Source organism: Mizuhopecten yessoensis, unplaced genomic scaffold, assembly GCF_002113885.1.
Source record: "Mizuhopecten yessoensis strain PY_sf001 unplaced genomic scaffold, ASM211388v2 scaffold7055, whole genome shotgun sequence".
Classification (NCBI taxonomy): Eukaryota; Metazoa; Mollusca; class Bivalvia; order Pectinida; family Pectinidae; genus Mizuhopecten; species Mizuhopecten yessoensis.
In genome coordinates this window covers 558,707-579,543 of record NW_018406858.1, presented here as the reverse complement: position 1 = coordinate 579,543, position 20,837 = coordinate 558,707, and the positions used below count along the sequence as shown (strand labels likewise).

Sequence of the window (20,837 nt, the reverse complement as noted above, 5' to 3'; positions counted from 1 at the left end):
CCCGAGCCTAAATGAACGTAGAAGAAACAAATTTCGATAAGTAACTTTAGACAGTACCCATCTAAAGATGACGCATAACAACAGTAAACCGTCAACTGTGTAAATAGCCATACATATATAAAAACTTTTTTGAATTGTTATAAACAAAGGCCTTTGTGACATGTCCAAGAACAAGGAAGTACGCCTCAGCCTTTGTTCCCGCGTTCGTGGAAATTCATGCAATCCACTCTTTATAATACCAGGAAAATCCAGCATCAATCACTAAACATGCTGCAAGTTTGATGGAAACGGCAGCTTCGTCATGTCGAACCAATAGACGATAGAATGCGAGCGACACGGTGTGGACAATGCTCGTTCGCTTTGTTTTTGTGAATAAAAAATGTATCATATTATTGGCCATAATAAGCATTTATATATATATTAATAATAGTAGGCATGTCTGTATGGAGTAGGCGCAGATTGGCAATACAGCCAGATATACTTCATTTTTTCCCATATCAGGGACAAAAAAGAATTTATTGAAAATGTGGCATTTATTAAACCTTTGGTCATTAGGTGAAGGTCAGCGCGGTCGAATTCTAGTACGATGCAGCTGGCATATTTCAAGATTCAATAAGACAACCCAGGCCCGGCTTAACGGAAAATGTTGCTCTAATTTTGACAAGAGCTGATAAGAAAAAAACCTCGACTAATAGATTACAGTGTACTGCACACCTCATGCAGATGATTTCGGTACCCTCGCAAGATTCAAGGGTTTTGAAATTTACCGACAATTTTGCACTTTGGTTGATGTAATGGGAGACAACTCTAAACGACAATGATGTAATCGTCATGATAAAGATATTGGAGTGAGGATGATAACAAAACATTATGAAATGATGAGCGAGTATATGTGAATGCAGTGAGCGTGCCAATGAGTGTAAGAGAGTATGAACAAAAATATGCATCTATTTATGTATATTGTACCAGAAAAACACTAACGACGATATTGCTTATCGAACTATACAAGGTGATGGTCATCTTCCCCGTGCAACTTGAAAATACCCATTTCATATAAGCAATTAAAGCGTTTTTTTTTTCCTAACCAACATAGCAATCCATGTAATAAATTTGAAATAGGTGCTATTCGTTCTCAAATAATCTATTCTGGACAATGATGTAGCTACTTAACAGTTGGACCGCCATCCTTTATGGTCGCCAACTTGTGTAGAATCTACAATTATATGGGGTCTTCAATGAACAATAATTTACTAGGTTATAACAAAACTAACCTTACATTGTGCACTTGACACGTGGTGCTTCTGGAGCCAGATCCTACGGAACAAATTGCATTAAAATGTTGTTGTTTCGAGGTTCTTAAATCTCTTTTTCATAATTTCAAGAATATTTCGCTGCTACTTGCAAATTTTCGTTGTGTGCATTATTTAAAGCTTTTCTCCCATGCCATTGCTCTACAAGTATCTTAAATAACTTTTTCAAAACTGTCGTACATCACCTACACTGTTGAAACAAAACAAGTAAACATGTATGTTTTTAGATTTTTTTTATTCTGGAAATCCACAAGCAAAGCACTTATGCAGGAGTTTCCTTGCGGTCCTTCTTGAGAGGTCCCTGAAAACAGACAAATAAGAACTATTAGTTATTTCATTCAAGGTCAAAATATTCCATTAATAATGCAGATGAAGACATTTTTCACAAAACAAGTAAGCCGACATTGCAATAATATTGTCGAGAGCTCTTTTTAAAAAAGAAATATTTTAAATAATATCTGTTTGTCATCTCCGACATTTTTTTTTTAGACACCTCAACTTACCATAAAGTTACTCTTCTCCTCGAATGTCTGGAAGCGACCGTGACCAAATTTACTGGCAGTGTCAATAAACTTCAGGTTGATCTTCTCCATCTGCTTCTTCTTGAAAGATGGCAGCAGTGACTACAAAATTTAACATTGTTATGGTGAAAATAGCAAAGAAAGTTGGAAACAAAAACACTTTTTCACCAATGCCCTACTACTATAGCAACAGCATATCTGAAATGAAAACTAAGCCACTTAAAATATGTAAAAAAAAAAGAAAGAGATTAAATCATGGCCTTTGGTGTTCATGCTTTCTCGAGTAAAACATACAGGTATCTAACTGAAAGTCGCAGTACTACCACAGGAAAAAGATAAAGGTTTTTGAATTCTATAACAAAAACATTTCATTTCTTGAAACTTGAGCCAATTTCTCGATACAAAAAACATCATCCTTTGCAAAGTTCACCTTGCTGTTCTTATAGAAGACTAACCTTGCGGAGGGTCAGAATCCTCTTTTTAGGTCCCATGGTGCAGCCCTTGATCATGACGAAGTCATTGTTGACCTCTCCGTAATGGGGGAATCCTCCCATGGGGGTGATGTTCTTCTCTGAGGGATCAAAGTCTGTGGAAGCATTATTTTTCACCAGCTTTCCGTCCTTAGTGTGTGTACCTTCACCCATACGGTAGATCTTTTTGTTGATCTCTGTACGGTGATGGTAACCCTTCTGTCCAGCCCTAGCAACAGTGAACTGAACACGACTTGGATGCCAGGCTCCAATACAGGCAACTTTTCTTAGACCCTTGTGCGTCTTCCTGGGCAACTTCTTTGTGTGCCATCTGGATGTCACACCTGTCAGGTAAATAAAGGAAAACTTTTGTAGTTAAAAATACTTTTAATTTGGTAGTAAATAAATCAGATTTTTTTTTTATCCCTGATCAGGCCAAAATGGAATTACTTTTTTAAGCAATAGTTGTGAAAAAAACATCTCGGCTAGGCAAGTTATGTTATTAAGCAAAATGTGTGCTTGCTTTAGCTCTTTGTTTAATAACAGTAATGTAAACAAGAATGGATTAAAATTTGCATTTAAACATGGCACCAATTTTTTAAAGGTAGGTAGGGCAATGAAAAATGGATTTTTCAAGACATTCTCAAGCATTGTTGTCAGAAGGAAGGCAGCATGGATTGTGTCACCACTGAAAGTCAGCATGCTCTGGCAGGAGCATTACCATGTGTTTCATCATGCATCAATGCAGTTTGATCACTCGAGAGAAAGTTAGTCAAGGAATTCTGGCCCAACAAAATTCACATTTTCTTTCAAAGGCCATGAAATTTAATAAAATCAGTATTCATCTCACCTTTGACTCCTTTACCCTTGGTTACACCAATGATATCAATGTTTTCATCCATGGCAAAGACGGAGCCAACAGGGACAGATGATTCCATCTTCTCCCTAGCCCAGTCCACCTTCTGTGCAATGGTGCCTCCATTCACCTGGATCTCCATGATGTGTGCCTTCTTCTGACGCTTCTTCATCAACTTAGTCTACAAAAAAGTATAGTTTGCATAATGTACGTCAACAAAATAGTTTCCCACGTTTCAAAAGAATCCTTTCAATATTAGTCTTGCTTACATTGCAATATTTTGTTTTTCCAAAAAGGTGCGAGCTTTGAGCTCGTCAGTAATGCAAGAACTAGCATATTAAAATAAATCAACAATTTTACAAATAGAGAGCTACCTTGAACAATCCTTTATTTGTAGTAAGGACTCCCTAGAGCACTTAAATAAATTTGACTTTTAATGTTCCTTGGGATTTGTAAAAAGACTTAGAAAATATTAAACCGAATCCTATAGATGTCTAAATTATTTACCTGTGTGTGGGCAATGACACGGATGACCTTGCAGTACTTCTTCATTTTCTGGAAGTCACGCTCAATCTCCTTCTTTCCACTCTCATCAGTCCATTTTTTGGCGTACTTGGTAAATGCCTTCTTCTTGCAGTTGTACCTTTTTGATTAAGAAGCATGTGGTTAGCCTCGTAGTCGGATGCCGACCAGTGGAGGAAAACCACAACATTAAACATGGACTCGTTAGCCGTGAACCAAGCAAGCCAACTCAGTACTGCTGTCAAAAACCGTGAAAGTTTAGCAAGTACAGAATTAGGCAACAGCAGGACACTGACCAAGAGGAGTACCACAGCTCACCATATAACCATGGTAGGAGCTGGAATGACATCATCATTAGTTCAGGTATAGCACAATTCAACATTTCTTATTACAAAATCATGCAACATAAAATAGTCAATAAAGGAAAGCTAGTCATATTTTGGATCACAAATTTCAGTTTCAGATTATAAATTTCTTCCAAATTGTTTTTGCAATACACGGTTTACATGCAAATGTAGTAGCCTGTATTTCATAAATCTAAATATTGTCTTAATATAATGCACTTTTACAACATTTGAAATCATACCAGTTTTTGTAAAATCGCCTCCTGCAATCCTCATTCAGATGCTCAGCAAACAAAGTCTTGAATGACCTCAGACCACTTGGTGTTTCAATGTAGCCTACCAAACCCACAATAACCATGGGTGGTGTCTCAATGATGGTGACTGCCTCCACGATTTCTTTCTTGTTGGATTCTAAAATACAAAAGGTGGACTTGACAACCTGTTCAGTTATCATATTAATCATTACTACTATTGGAATAATTTCATTTCCGTTTCGGTAAAACAAAATAACAATTTTGGCCACTTTGCACAAGTTTTACAGAACTTTCACCCGTTGAATCGTTATCAAATGCAAGATTAATGAACATTGGCACTCAAAACTGAAATAGTTATTTTGAAAGACAATGATGCATAAAAGATCTTTCAGACAGCATCTTCTAATTATCGATATTGTATGCATTATTTTTCGAACAATTGTATTGCCCAATTCAAAACATACAGCATACTTGAACATGATGGTTAAATTTTCTTGGAAAAACCCTGGGCCAATTGATAGGCTTCGTCATTTTGATCAATGATATCTGGTTTGGGAATAGAGTGCACTACTGTATTGGAGCATTTAATGTTGCAAGGCTTCAGGGTACTATTAACAAACATATTGTACCTTGCATGTACTAATAGACAATTATTCGGACCAAATTTATTTTACTCCTGTTTCAGTCGTCTTTTTAGGGCGGAAGTTTGGACTTTAACAGTGCATATCTAAAATAAAAATAAAAATTTAGGATAGGTAGGGTTAGCGGAAACCCAAGATTTTTTGTTTTGGTCTTGTTAAAACTGCCAATTTAGTTAAAAATTGCATTCCGTTAAATCTGTACATAAAATGATGGAGAAGTATTTCATTTTGATGGAGTAGTGCACTCGGATTCCAGACCAAACACCTGTCTGTCGAAGTGTCTGGTGCTGCGGCCAGATAGAACTAATATTAATACCCGGCCTCCTCTGCCCCGGCCGGGTATTAAATCGATCCCATGCCTTGTAATGGAGCAAGCCCGGTGTGAATCACACCGGGGCGATTTTAGCATTAATTGACAGCACATTGGTCTGCATCCATAAATAAGGTTTTCGTATGAACTATTTCTGTTGATATCCTGCACAACTTGAAGTTTAACTCTGCCTAAAATGTCGTTAAATAATCAAGTAAATGTAGCAAGCGTAATCGAAATCTGAATTGACCGCAGTGTTGGAAAGGTTGTCTCTCTTCCGATATAGGTCCGATGTCCACATATAGGTGTCATGACCTAATGTGGAAATTGTAGTAAACATCAGTAGTAATACTTTATTTGGCCATGCAGGCCATATATAGAAAGGCTAATTGAGATAACGTCACGGATGATCTGTCATGGCGGTCGTCAGAAAGCTACGTTATCGCAGCTACGGCCAGACGACATCCAGGTTATGCTAATTACATTAAGGAGACCTCGTGTCTACATGGTACTTACTCGAACCAGGTCGGTCTACATCACGAACAATGTGGGACATGCCAGCCTTGTAACCGATAAAAGCTGTCAAATGGACAGGCTTGTTCTTATCATCTGTAGGGAAAGCCTTGACTTTGCCCCTATGACGGCTGGCCCTCTTCTTTGGTAGAAAGCCCTTCGACCCATGACGGGGTGCTGAGAATTTCCTGTGTGACTGAAAAAACAAAAAGGGACAATTTAAGTTTTCTATTGGTAATTTTAACAGCTGCATTTTTTCCCCTCATTTCTTCAATTAAAATCCTGCACATCAAAAAGAGTTTGCGAGACTTAATCTACATCATATTGCATATTCTAGGAACATGTGAATTGTCTGTTTGAATGTACAACTCGCAACTTATGCGCAATTCACCAATAGTCAAGGATGACCATCAAGCCCAATGGCTACGAGTCACCAAGAAATCTAGTTCAGAGATCCCCCCCCCCCTTTCTCCAGTTCTGACGGCACTAGTATGGATAAACGTTGAGGCTAGTACCTATGGGTCGCCATGCCAGTGGCTAGTTACCGTAAGTGAGAATGCATCAGTTAACAAGACCAGGACGCGAGATGCGATTGTAAAAGCCTTCACTACTAAACCTGGAGGGGGCCATTGACCCTTCATAACTGAAATTGACCAGTTTTATCATCATTTTGATGTCGCCTAAAAAACTGCTGGAAATGGTCCACTGCTCTCTCAAATTCCAGGATTTTCCCTACTAAACATGTTCAAATTCGACCTTAACCAACCCAGGGGGCTCGGGATTTAGGGCGAATCAACATGTACACTGAAGCTGCAGTCGAAAATAAAGTTATCAGAAAACATATTCCCAAGAGTCAGCTTTTTTTCTGAAGTTCTAATTCAGATTTTTTTTGAATGTTCGTTTCGTATGTATTAAAGGCCCTTTTGGGGGTTTTTCATCATCAAAACCCGCTTGTCTAACACGTGTATAAGTGCGTGTCAAAAGATCATGATGTGCAATATATATATAACCACAATACTGCTATATTTTCCATCTAAGAAGAAAAATCTTTCGGTACATTACACAGTAACTATATAAGTCATTACAATTCATCGTGCAATTTCCAATTTGTTCGATTTAATGACAGATGACGCTAGATTGAATTCACATCAATAGTTCACGTCTTACCATGATGGCCGTCGACTCAAAAAGGAAGAGCTGCCGTATGTCGGTCCGATAGTGCCTGGGATCTGTGACCTTTGACCTGGATCGTATCGTATCGTAAGAGAAACTAATCAACTTGAGAATCTTTTGTTTCACACATTGGTACTTGGGTATCCACCACTTTAGTTTAAAAGAAAAAGCATTACTTGTGTATGTGTTCTTTATATTATAATCTAACCTCAAACCGGTTTTTACGACATACAAATCAGATACTTATTGTACAGCAAATAAACAATAATTTAAAAAACGTTAAAATATGTTATTCAACTTAAGTCCAATTTAGAAATTAATGAAAAACTGTAAACAAAAATGTTAAATATATTTCTGTGCTGGAGACTGATGTCGTAGCCAGTGCCATACAGTCACATTTCCGGTAGGTCACTATCCACAATGTCGGGAAAGGACGACGATTCAACCCTTTCGAGATACACACAGTTTACAAGGACTTTTTTATCTCTACTTTTTGATGCTCCTGCCACTTTGATAAAGGGTAACATAAATTGATGAAGCTCACAAAAACTTAACTAATAGTTAAGGTATCAAATGACATAGGGGTAGGCCTATGTCATGATCGATCAGAACTTTTGAGCCTGCGATTATGGCCAGTTTTAGCAGACTACAGTAATCATTCTAGTCCGTTAAAACTGACTATAATTGAAGGCTTCAAAAATCTGATCAGTCGTCTGTTTATACATAAACATACATCATATGCATGAGTATGTTAGGTCATTGTGCACCGCACAAATGTGCCATTTGGTAACGTTACTAATGGTCGATCAATATTTAAAAATACGGAATGAAAAAATTTGGAATGCTCATTTGAAATAAGGTACATTGTATATATTAATTCCTCATCACAATTATTAAGATGTAAGATAAATTTTGCATGCATTTTAAACAGTAAGTAACCATAAGACCATTGACCAGTGTGTCCAGCACCTGTGGTATTCCCTAGGCAACACGGTGGTGGTATTATGATATATACTGAAAACAACCTCTTAATAAATCACAGAACTGATCTTGAAACTGAAGTCATAGAACTTGTCATCCTAGAAATTAACACTTCTAACAAAAAAATGCTTCTCTGCTGTCTTTATAGCCCTCCTAATACAAAAATAGATTACTGGAATGAACTTGATAACATTTTGGATAATCTTTCTAATACTAATCTTAATATCATTATCACTGGTGACATAAATATTGACTTTATCACAATGAAACCTAATTCACATATAGCAAGATTAATTACTAAATATCACTTAAAAAACTTAATACAATCACCAACACGCATTACAAACACTACTGCTACCTTAATTGATGTATTTATTAGTAATGATGTTAACATTTTTACCTCGACAAATGTACTTTCCCCTCTCTGTAGTGATCACTGCCCCATCCTTGCTAACATTTGTTTTAAGACACTAAAAAATAAACCATTCAAGAAACCTATATATAAGTTCAATGAAGCTAATTGGGATGCTATTAATAATGAACTACTTAGTAATGATTGGGATTCCATAGTTAATAACACTACTAGCATTAATGAACTATGAACTATATTCTACTGTTATAAACAAAATAAACTCTGCTACTTACTCCCATATCCCTCATAAAACAATTACTGTCCATCCTGATGATAAACCTTGGATGACTGGTGAAATTCGGCATAAATTAAGATATAAGAATAGATTACATAAAATAGCTAAAAATAAAAATAGGGAACAAGATTGGGCAAAATTTAGAACTTGTCGCAATTACACTATACAAATTATTCGGCAATCCAAAGAAAATTACTTTAAGAAACTTCAAAATTGTCTTGCCGACAAAACAGTGCATCCAAGAAAATGGTGGCAGATAGCAAAATCTATAGGAAAAATGAATAACACTAGCACTAATTCCTATCCTCTAAAATCTAACAATAAAATATTAATCCATCCACAAGATAAAGCTGAGGCACTAAATAACTTCTTTACTGATACTACTGACACTAACCTACCTGATTTACCTCCCTTATGTCCATTTGAACTTTCTGACATTAACATAACTGAACAAGATATAACTGACCAATTTGACATTTTTAATAAAAACAAACCAGTGGGTCCTGATGGTATTTTACCTATGATTGTAAAGAACATTTCTTCTTCTTTAGTATACCCATTCAAACTATTATTTAATAGAACTTTATCTATTGGAATAATACCTGATGTACTAAAAACGGCTAATGTTACTGCTCTCTATAAAGGTAAAGGAGATATCAGTGATCTCAATAACTATAGACCTATTGCTATTACATCTATTTTTATCAAAATGTTGGCAAAAAATATTTTTAAATATACGTTTAATTATATTTCAAGTCACAATATATGTTATGTGTACATCAGTCAGGATTTCAACCCAAAGACTCCACTACTAATCAACTAGCTGATATCTATAATACTATAAGTGGCAATTTAGACCAAGGTAAAGATTTGCGTTTTGTTTTCTGTGACATAAGTAAAGCATTTGATCGAGTATGGCATTTGGGCCTATTATATAAACTAAAAACATATGGTATTAAAGGTAAATTATATAATTGGTTTAAAGCTTACTTATCTGACAGAAAACAAAGGGTTATCTTTGAAGGTTATAAATCTAGTACCAAACCTATGTCTGCAGGGGTTCCTCAAGGATCTGTCCTTGGTCCCTTCCTCTTTCTTCTTTTTATTAATGATATTACTAATAATGTAACTTCTCATATAAAACTCTTTGCAGATGATACCTCTCTCTATGTAATAGTAAATAATAACAATGACCTTACAACACCTACTAACATACTTAATGATGATCTTGACTCAATCTCTGAATGGTCAAAGCGATGGCAGATCCTATTCAATCCGAATAAGACTGTAGCTATTAACTTCTCTCGTAGACACATTAACAGTCATCCTCAACTGCTATTTAACAATACTCCAATTCCACAACATGAACACCATACTCACTTAGGACTAACATTTAACAGTTAAGGGACATGGTCAGATCACATTTCAAATATTTATAAGAAAGCAAACTCTAAACTAAGTATTCTTAGAATTTTAAAAACTACAGTTGATAGGGATACATTAAAAACATTATATGTCTCTTATATAAGACCGGTGCTAGAATATTCTGATACAGTATGGGATAATTGTACCAAATCGGAATCAGATCTTTTAGAATCAGTTCAACTAGAAGCTATGCGTTTAATTACTGGCCAGGTACATCTCATCACATTCTGTATACTGAAACACAACTTGAAACATTACACACACGAAGACAAAATCATAAACTAACATTAATGTATAAGATTCTTAATAATTACACTCCAACTTATCTCGATAATATCATTCAACCATTTCTAAATGTAAATAATAACTATACCTTCAGAAATAACAGATTCTTTAATATACCACAGACAAGAACTACTACTTATATGAATAGCTTCTTCCCTTCTACAATGGTAAAATGGAATGCACTTGATAGCACTGTACGAGACTCCATCTCAATTTCATCTTTTAAAAAGAAACTTAAAAAAACCTTTGATACATCCGTCTCAGAAACTTTTATTAACTGTGTTCCGAGGAAACTTAACACAATTTTATGTCAGCTAAGAAATTTTAAAAGTGATCTTAACTCTGATACAAGACCATCTGATTGATGATGCTTCCTGTGTATGTGGTGTACAGAGGGAAGATCTAATACATTTTTTCTTTCAATGTCCTCTGTATTCAAATATTAGGCATCATATTACCACTATTTATAATCTATTAGGATATTTAAATCTGCACTGTTTAGTATATGGTATTAGTAATGCATCCGACCAATTAAATAAAACTATTCTTATACATTTTGACTCTTATCTTAAATCATCAAAACGTTTCGTTACTTATACGTGCTAGATAAATTCCAAATGAATATTCATATATATTGTTATTATTATTGTTATTCAGGCAAGTTTTATCCCTTAAATAACGAGTATTAGACATAAGCTGGTGTGGGTGTGGGTGAGCATGAGTGTGAGAGGAAAACGAATCACAACATTTTATATATTTAAGCATTGTACGTAGCTACCGGAATTATAAGAAGACTGATATAGGCAAAGCCTGTTTTCTTATTCTTTTGTCAATACTGTTCTAATATCTTCTTTAATGTTAACTTATATGTTTGTATTATATATGTATTGTCAATAAAATACTTTTGAAATTGAAAATTCCCTAGGCCACCACTTCCCAGGATAGGCCTGGAGGTTGATCTGTCCTGGGAGCTCATCCAAGGACAAGGGTCATAACTACTCCTAGGGTCATAACATACAAATGGTTGTGAGTCTATGAACACAAATCATATGCATGCTATCAGACAGAATTCAATTGAATCTGGGGTTTGGCCCCATCTTGGATAATCTAGTCCCAGGATAACAACATGGAAACTAACAGGAGAGATTCCCTCCCTAAAATCTCCCTGTGTGTGAGAGGTTTTATTCAATTTGAATATTTTAATGAAGCAATTAATGCATAATTTTAAAATTTTATTATGGATTTTTTTTTTATCAAGGTACTGCAGAAAAGTTTCAAGGTGATAGGAAAACTGTTCCCTATTATCACCGAAGGTTCAACAGGGTACCTACCATTGATGAGTGCTATACAGATGATGTAATGTGCCGATTTGAAGCAGATCAACAGTTCAAAAGAGACAAGTAAGAACGTTGAACAAATTGGGCTGCAGTGTGTATACAAAATCACAGATTTATTCACTAAAACAAAATATTTTTACCTTAAGGTTAAGTTACAAGTACAATCCTTATTGCATTGTTGCAAAATGTTTGATAGTTCATTCGTTGTCTGTTTTGTATAAAAAAAAAATCAGTGTGATAAATAATTTGATTGTGAGCCATTTATTATTTATTTTTGCATCATTTGTTTGCTGTTGATAATGTTTACACAGCCTTAGTGCTTATACATGTAATTTTGATATCCACCACAATGACCCTATGCCTGTTTATTTGTGTTAACTCCCAGGCAATCCATTACTATTGGGCATTACCTTTTGTCAAGATTACGTAACATTTGTTAATTTTAAAATGAAAACCCCCCCACTAAAACTTGTTTTCTCTCTCTTTTTTTGAAACCTATTTGTATAAAAGCAAGCTTGACTAACTGTACAGGTACTGTTATACCATCAAGGTTTTAATTTGCTGTGTATGACTTGTTGTAAGTTGTTTTCCCATTTACATTGACAAGTGTATGCAGTGTTTACACTTGTCAGTTAATTTCTCAACAAGACAGTCTTTTACTTAACCTGACATATATGCTTGAGGCAGTTTTTCAAGAACTGATGTTATTGATTATCAATGCATTTGTTTTTTACAGAAAAGTGGACAATGACATATTGTTTATTCTAAGGAAACGGTGGATGCATTGCGTATTTTCTGATTACAGCAACAGAAATACAAAATGTAAAGTAATGAAGGATACATACAATGAGACAAGTGATGAATGGATGCTAAAATGTAAGTATGTACTGTGTGGTATATGACCAGGGTTTGATTCCTTAATCAGACATTAAAAGATAGCAGGTCACCTGTCCAACCAAAAACGTTTACTTGGAGTCCTCTGGTTTCCTCTAACATTAAGATTAAGGATGAAGTTAACAATACACAAATATTTGTTATGGATTTATCTTTCGAAATGCGAAAGTTTAACTGGACAAAATTTCTCTGTATACGGTAATATAAGATGGTATACATGTAACTTGTTTCATAATTAATTATCGGGGTGTAGAGCCAACGCCGTACTTCTAGGTTCGATACCCAGGGGTATGCAGGGCGATTGAGGAACGGGAAATTAAAGGCAATATTCAATCGCAACAAGCTCAGGATAGGTTGGTTTCTTTATTTTGGTTTCTTTATTTGTATCTCCTTACAAATAAGGAAACCAACCTATTCTGAGCTTGTTGTGATTGAATATTGCCTTTTGTTTCATAAATGTTGTAAAATAAATAAAGTTTAAAACTGTTAATTTATTTTAAAAATATAAGGTAGAAAGTCCCACATTGTTTCTCTTATTCAGGCCTTGAAAAGTTCCTTAAAATGTAAGCTATTCCCTCTATATCAACAAAGACAAATTGAGGTTTCGGAATAAGATAAATTGAATTTGTGGACCTGTTTAGGGAATTTCAACATTTTGAAATGATTTCCATGAATGTTGTAGAAAATTATTAACATAAAAATATTACCAGTAGCAGAGTAAATAAAATCCCTGCTTTATAACCAAGATGAGAGAGGTCAAGCTCTTGTGGCAGAGCGGAGATGTGTATGTGGAAAAGGAAAACATTATCAATATACTAGTATTACTTGAAAGTATATAACTCTTTGCTGTAATAAAAGGGCAGGTAACTAAAAGTACAGAAATACCAAACAATTTGGAACTCTCAAGCTAATTTCAATTGCCAATGTGATGTGTGTTGCTGACTATTTACATGCAGGTTTTACAGTACTTATGAGGTTACTTATTCTGAATGGCAAGTTTTTTAGCCCACCGTCATCTGATGGTGGGCTATTCAAATCACCCTGCGTCCGTGGTCCCTCCGTAAACAATTCTTGTTATTGATATTTCTCAAGAAGTACCCAAGGGACCTTACTCATATTTTATATGTAGGTTCCCCTTGTTCCCTTGTTGTGCAGCAGTGTCTGAAATGGACGGTCGCCTGCTCGCCAATGGCGTTTAAAATCCTGCTTGAGCGACCAAAAGTTGTCCAATGCAGATTCCCCACTCTCCTTAATTATTCATGTTAACTTTTGAAACTGATCAGTTAAACAAAATGGCCTACCAACAGCCATCTTTGATTTTTGACATTGAAGGTTTGTTAGTACTATTTCTCAAGAATAACTTGAGGGATTTTTCTCAAATTTGATATGTAGGTTCCCCTTGATCCCTCGTTGTACATGTTGTATTTTGAGACTGATCATAAAAACGAAATGTCTAAAGGAAATACTAAACAGATCTTTCTCATATTGCAATGATCGATTCTATTTCTTTCACATTTAGTACTGTACTAATAAATATGTGAAATGACAAACTCACTTTAAATGTTGGCTTTCATACACATCAGTATTAAGTTTAGATCAAAAGTTACCCCAAGGTGCATTTACTGTTAACATGACTCGATCAAACAGATTTGAGGAAAGAAGAGAAAAGATCAAACTGACAAAGAACTAATGAAGATGGTACAATGGTGGGCGCCAAGACTCCTCTGGGATCTCTTGTTACAATAACTACCTTTAGATTTAAGAATTGTTTGATTTCAACCAAATTTGGTCTCAAGTAAGTTTGATTTCCAATTGATGAATGGATATTTATGCCTAATTTGTGAAGTGTCCCTTTATTGAAATAAGCTGAAATCTTACGACAAAGATTCTGAAGGTATAGAAAAATTCAATCTCACAACAAAGATCCTTTATGTGTAGAGTAATGATTTTTAAGTCTATTTAAATCAATTTGAATTAACCAACTTTGAAGGTGAAAATGTGAGATGAGTAAATAGTCAGCAACACAACCACATTGGACCTCTTGTTATTATACCATAACAAGAAATGTTTATATATTGGTTATTAGTTGTTGCTATCATAAAGATATGATAAGGATGATGCAAGATACAACTAATATGAACAAGTAAATTGATAATTTCTCTATCACTTTAAACAAATTGACACTCACCTGTGGACCTGTGTATTTTGTTGTCAGTCGGACACTTACCTGTGTATTTTGTTGACAGATGGACACTAACCTGTGTATTTTGTTGACAGTTGGACACTAACCTGTGTATTTTGTTGACAGTTGGACACTTACCTGTGTATTTTGTTGACAGATGGATACTTACCTGTGTATTTTGTTGACAGATGGACACTTACCTGTGTACTATGATGTAGTGAATGCTTTCATGAAACAAAAGCATCGTATGGTACATGAGAGAAGGATGAGGGAGAAAGGTGCTGCTGAAGCTGAGATGGTTGATGGAGGAGGAGAGATGATGTAGACTCAGGACAACAGTGTGTAGAATAAGCTAGGATCTGACATTACACTTAAAGACACCTTCATCAGAAGAGATATGACATGTCACATGTCATAAAATAACATGTTAAAAGTGACAGTTTGAGGATTGGACAATGCTTGCTATAAAGAAAGTCAGGTTGTGACCTAGATGTTTTTACCATTCAAAATGTCTAATGTTGGTATGTGTATTGTTCTATCAGAAAGCATGTAGTGGGTCTGTTTTCCACTGAAAATCATAATTATGACCCTTTACAAGGAAAAGTTAAAGGAGGTTTATTCTTTAAAGACAATTAAGGCACCAACTGACCTCACTTATGTAAACCATGTTTGTTACTACATTGTACAGTTATTTCTATTTTATGAATGAGGAAATAAACGGTTTGGCAAGTGTGAAAAATGACTTTCTGTTCCTGTGACATTTTAACTCATTCACCCCTGAAATTTCATAATGAACTATTCCGACCTTTGAAATGGAGGAAGTCAAATGCGTCTTTAGGGGTGAATGAGTTAATTGTGTGAAATGATATGTACATATCTCAGGAAAGAGAAGCAAATTGTTATCTCTATCTATAGAGAGGTGCTGATGATTGGTGAGGTGTTCAGGACAACATCTATGTATAGAGAGGTGCTGATGATTAGTCAGGTGTTCTATTGACACAGGTTGAGTGATACATGTATCAGGCGTCATGTCTTTGATCACGTTATAAGGCCTCGTGTAATATACATGGATACAGTCACTTTTATTCAGCAATTATCATATTTTGTTGGTTTCCAAAAAGGGCATAAAAAAGCTAAAACATTTTTATCATAATTTAGTGGTTTCCAAATAACACAAAAATAACTAAAATATGATAACATGTACTAGTAAAATAAGAACCCTTGTTATTAAAGTATATGTATGTAATAAATCAGAATAGGTCCTCTACATCAGCATTCCTTGTCCACGCTGCTCTCAGCTTAATTGCTGCCTTCGGCTGTCTTTAGCCGAGGGGACTATCTGTTTTATATAATAGCTATATTTTCAATTATAGTATATCAGTTCTATCTTCTTGTAATATGATGTATATGTACATGTAACTGTTCTGTTTCACTGTGTCTTGAAAAAGGAGGGGATCGCTCCGAAAATTTGACAACCTAAACTTGTCCACACTGTTGGAATTACTTCTTTGCCCCATATGTAATAAATCAAATATATTTCCATTTGTACTGGCCCATTTTGGATAGGTTGTTAAATTACTACTCCCTATTTCAATGTCTTTGTGTATATGTACATCATGTACATGTATGACGAAGAGAAAACAAAAATGAAATGTGTGGTGTTGTTATACATGCAAACAGATGTATGAAATTGGGAGATATCTATTTTTTCAGGAAAACATGAAATAGGTTTTTGTTCAGAAGTTCAAACCTTGTTATTCTGCCACATTTGTTCAACAAAATGTTGGTGTCATAAACAGGTTTGGTGATACATTTAGGGAGATGTATAAAGGAAATGTTAAGAAAATAGGAAAACAGGACCTCACAATGTGTTAGCTATATCAATCAAGTGACAAGTAAAATGAGTGTTGAATTCAGACATTTATCTCTTGCCAACATGTTGTTCTCTAGGTCGCATTACCATCCCCTTGTATAGGAGTGTAGAGATACAGTACAGTAGGTTTAGGCTACTTCTACCTTCCAAGGCAGTTAAATAGGAAGTTACTTTATTAGATAATACATATAAATATATGGGAAATAGGGCTAATAAACTTGGAAACCACAGTACAGGAGTTATCTCCCCTACCATAGATAACACATAATCAAAGCTGAAGTTTAAAAATTACTGAACTGGCTTGCTTTCATTAATATTTTGCAGCTGGAATAAGATGATCTAACCAACATGCCACAAAAGTAAAATGATGATTTAAAAGTTAACTTTGTATCTTTCTTTGGTGCAATCTTGATCATTTGATATTTATTCACAAAGCATGAAGCATAATTCAAATGTTGACAAAAATATGCTACTGTGCTTATGTTTAAATAGGGAAAAGCTAAAAATGTTCTGTGTAAAATGTCAACGATTACAATTACTTAAAGAGGAAAACTGAAGATATGTTTAAAGGTGGACAATGTTTAGTTTGCCATTTGCTTGCAGAATAACTTGGAGATAAGCACTAAACATTGGCTATCCTAGATAAAAACCAGTATACCCACCGACTGGTTCACTTCTGATCGTAAAACTTGCTGTGCTGCTTTGGATGACAGCTAGAAATATAAACTGATTATACATATAACATAGTGGGGTTGTAAAATAATGGTTGTATGTCCCCTTGAACACAAATGTATTGTGTGAGGTGGTTGCTATCTAGTTTCCTTGATCACAATGTATTGTGTGAGTTGGTTGCTATCTGGTTCCCTTGATCACAATGTATTGTGTGAGGTGGTTGCTATCTGGTTCCCTTGAACATAATGTATTGTGTGAAATGGTTGCTATCTAGTCCCCTTGAACACAATGTATTGTGTGAAGTGGTTGCTTTTTGGTTCCCTTGATCAAAATGTATTGTGTTAGGTGGTTGCTATCCACCCCCCTTAAAAACAATGTATTATGAAGTTGCTATCTGGTTCCCTTGAACACAATGTATTGTGTGAAATGGTAGCTATCTAGTCCCCTTGAACGCAATGTTTTGTGTGAAGTGGAAGCTTTCTGGTCCCAAAGAACACAATGTATTGTATGAGGTGGTTGCTATCCAGCCCTCTTGAACACAATGTATGGTGTGAAATGGTAGCTATCTAGTCCCCTTGAACACAATGTTTTGTGTGAAGTGGAAGCTTGCTGGTCCCAAACAACACAATGTATTGTATGAGGTGGTTGCTATCCAGCCCCATTGGACACAATGTATTGTGTGAGGTGGTTACTATCAGGTCCCCTTGAACACAATGTATTGTGTGAAGTGGTTGCTATCCAGCCTCTTGAACACAATGTATTGTGTGAGGTGGTTGTTATCCAGCCCCCTAGATCACAATGTATTGTGTGAAGTGGTTGCTATTCAGCCCCTTGAACACAATGTATTGTGTGAGGTGGTTGCTATCCAGCCTCTTGAACACAATGTATTGTGTGAGGTGGTTGCTATCCAGCCCTCTTAAACACAATGTATTGTGTGAGGTGGTTGCTATCAAGTCCCCTTGAACACAATGTATTGTGTGAGATGGATGCTATCCAGCCCCTTGAACACAATGTATTGTGTGAGGTGGTTGCTATCCAGCCCTCTTGAACACAATGTATTGTGTGAGGTGGTTGCTATCCAGCCCTCTTGGACACAATGTATTGTGTGAGGTGGTTGCTATGTGGTTCCTTTGAACACAATGTATTGTGTGAGGTGGTTACTATCAGGTCCCCTTGAACACAATGTATTGTGTGATATAGTTGCTATCTGGTTCCCTTGAACAAAATGTATTATGTGAGGTGGTTATTATCCAGCCCCCTAGATCACAATGTATTGTGTGAGGTGGTTGTGATACAGCCTCCATTGAACACAATGTATTGTGTGAAGTGGTTGCTATTCAGCCCCTTGAACACAATGTATTGTATGAGGTGGTTGTTACCTGGTTCCCTGGATCACAATATATTGTGTGAGGTGGTTGCTATCTGGTTCCCTTGATCACAATGTATTGTGTGAGCTGGCTGATATCTGGTCCCCTTGAACACAATGTATTGTGTGAGATGGTTGCTATGTGGTTCCTTTGAACATAATGTATTGTGTGAGCTGGCTGATATCTGGTCCCCTTGAACACAATGTATTGTGTGAGGTGGTTGCTATCCAGACCACTTGATCACAATGTATTGTGTTAAGTGGTTGCTATCCAGCCCCTTTAACACACTGTATTGTGTGAGGTGGTTGCTATCCAGCCCTCTTGAACACAATGTATTGTGTGCAGTGGTTGCTATGTGGTTCCTTTGAACACACTGTATTGTGTGAGGTGGTTGCTATCTGGTTCCCTGGATCACAATCGATTTCGTGAGGTGGTCACTATCAGGTCACCTTGAACACAATGTATTGTGTGAAGTGGTTGCTATCCAGCCCCTTGAATACAATGTATTGTGATGCGGTTGCTATCTGATCCCCTTGAACACAATGTATTGTGTGATGCGGTTGCTATCTGATCCCCTAGAAAACAATGTATTATGTGAGGAGACATGTATGACAACCCCTTGAACACAATTTGTTGGAGGCGGTTGCTATTTGGTCCCTGATCACAATACGTTATGTGATGAGTTCCCTTGTACACAAAGATGACTGAGAATGGTTGTTATGTAGGACACGTATGACATGCATCGCTTCCCAATGTCCTTCGGAAGAACAACAACTCGACGTCCTGTAATATTTGATGAAGCATTACGTGATAATGGGCAAGATGACATTTCTATGGGAAAACAGTGTGAGGAGGCCTGTCGACGCAAAAAGTCAAGTTTGTTAGACTAGCTGTATTTGCGGCAGTGGGTGTCGATACAGAAAAGATGGTGCAGATTTGATGCAAAGTCCACATGGAGGAGCATCTGTCCAGAATTAGGATTAATGAACGATCCGGGATATAGACGTCTAAAACTATGAATGAGGATTAAGGGAAAAACTGGAAATCGATAACGGTATCGGAGCGAAGAAATCAAAAATTCATAAAATGTCAAAGACCAATGCAAAGTCATTGCTTGGTTAAGATGGAGGATGCCAAAAACCAAGCTAGAAACGATCCGGAAATAGTAAGGCTGTGATTTCATCACAGCTGACAAACTGAGGATTCTATGATAGGGTTTAGTCACGTACATGTGATCGCAATCCACGTATGTGTCAATAAAGGTAAGGAAATACAGTATTTTACAATAATTCTTCGTTAATCTAATTGATAAGTGCTCGTACGTTAGAATTGCACAATTATCATGATTGTTCGGAGTGTATAAGTTGCGATCTTGTGGACAAACAAGAAGATCCAAAGATATTGGGACATCGTCATGAGAGCTAATTAAGGCAGGAAAACGGGCAACACTATTTTATCAAATACTTTTCTTTCCTCATTTCTAATTTATTCCTAACGCCATTTAAAGGTTATTCCCGATTTGTTAATGAATAAATAACAAAATCAGAATGAATGAAAGTGTACATATATTGAACAATAACTGGCATTTCGTATTTGAAGAAATAGCTTACAAAGGAGCTGATCATCTTTTCAAAAAAAATCACAATTAAATGCCAAGGAAAAAATACCAATTATAAGATGTTTACTACTTACTTCATGTTTACTCATGAATGTATAGAGGTAAATATGCAATCAAATCTGTATGGTACGATCATTGTTCTCATTTTGGAAAGAAACGTGTATTAATCTTGTGGGACTTGATTGTAAGCCAACTGTAAATAGTAATGGATTTGTGATATTGACTAGACTTTAGCGACCGGATTGTTCCATCCAAAAGGTTTCATTCTAGTACTAGACTCCGAGGATTTCACACCCGATTCGGTTAATGGCTGTGTATTGACTATTGTCATCATAACATTTTTCAGATGTTTTTAAATGCCTGGTAATGTACGTGATTTCTTTGGACAACTCATTAATAAACCTGATTGAACTACTGTGTTTACCTACTAACTGGAATCTATAACCTGCAGGTAATTTAAGCGCCAGTCGTTTATACAAGTGATTAGGCTTTGTTCCCCGGAGAACCTTACCAAGTTGTTGAAGTATACGTCCTAGTAGGAAGGCAGCAAGGTGAATGAGGACAGAAAGGCCATGTTGTGTCTATGCCCTGCCTGCGACATACGTGGGCTGTTTCTCTGGATGACATCAATTTAAAATACAT

The 20,837-nt window shown here is 36.0% G+C and overlaps 2 protein-coding genes across 2 annotated transcripts; one reads left to right on the top strand and one right to left on the bottom strand.

The window, feature by feature from the left end:
• Window positions 1–1,528: 1,528 nt before the first annotated feature.
• LOC110453008 (60S ribosomal protein L3-like) lies at window positions 1,529–6,999 on the bottom strand. Its single transcript, XM_021501812.1, has 8 exons — window positions 6,909–6,999; window positions 5,745–5,937; window positions 4,266–4,434; window positions 3,665–3,800; window positions 3,152–3,338; window positions 2,287–2,645; window positions 1,814–1,933; window positions 1,529–1,611 (listed from the first exon to the last, which is right to left on the bottom strand). The coding sequence occupies exons 1-8, from the start codon at window positions 6,909–6,911 to the stop codon at window positions 1,573–1,575; spliced, it is 1,206 nt and encodes a 401-aa protein (XP_021357487.1). The 5' UTR covers window positions 6,912–6,999; the 3' UTR covers window positions 1,529–1,572.
• Window positions 7,000–7,295: 296 nt separating this feature from the next.
• LOC110453010 (NADH dehydrogenase [ubiquinone] 1 beta subcomplex subunit 10-like) lies at window positions 7,296–15,407 on the top strand. The gene is made up of 4 exons (XM_021501813.1): window positions 7,296–7,434; window positions 11,511–11,652; window positions 12,326–12,465; window positions 14,854–15,407. Exons 1-4 carry the CDS (start codon window positions 7,335–7,337, stop codon window positions 14,988–14,990), a joined length of 519 nt encoding a protein of 172 aa, XP_021357488.1. The 5' UTR covers window positions 7,296–7,334; the 3' UTR covers window positions 14,991–15,407.
• Window positions 15,408–20,837: the final 5,430 nt, after the last annotated feature.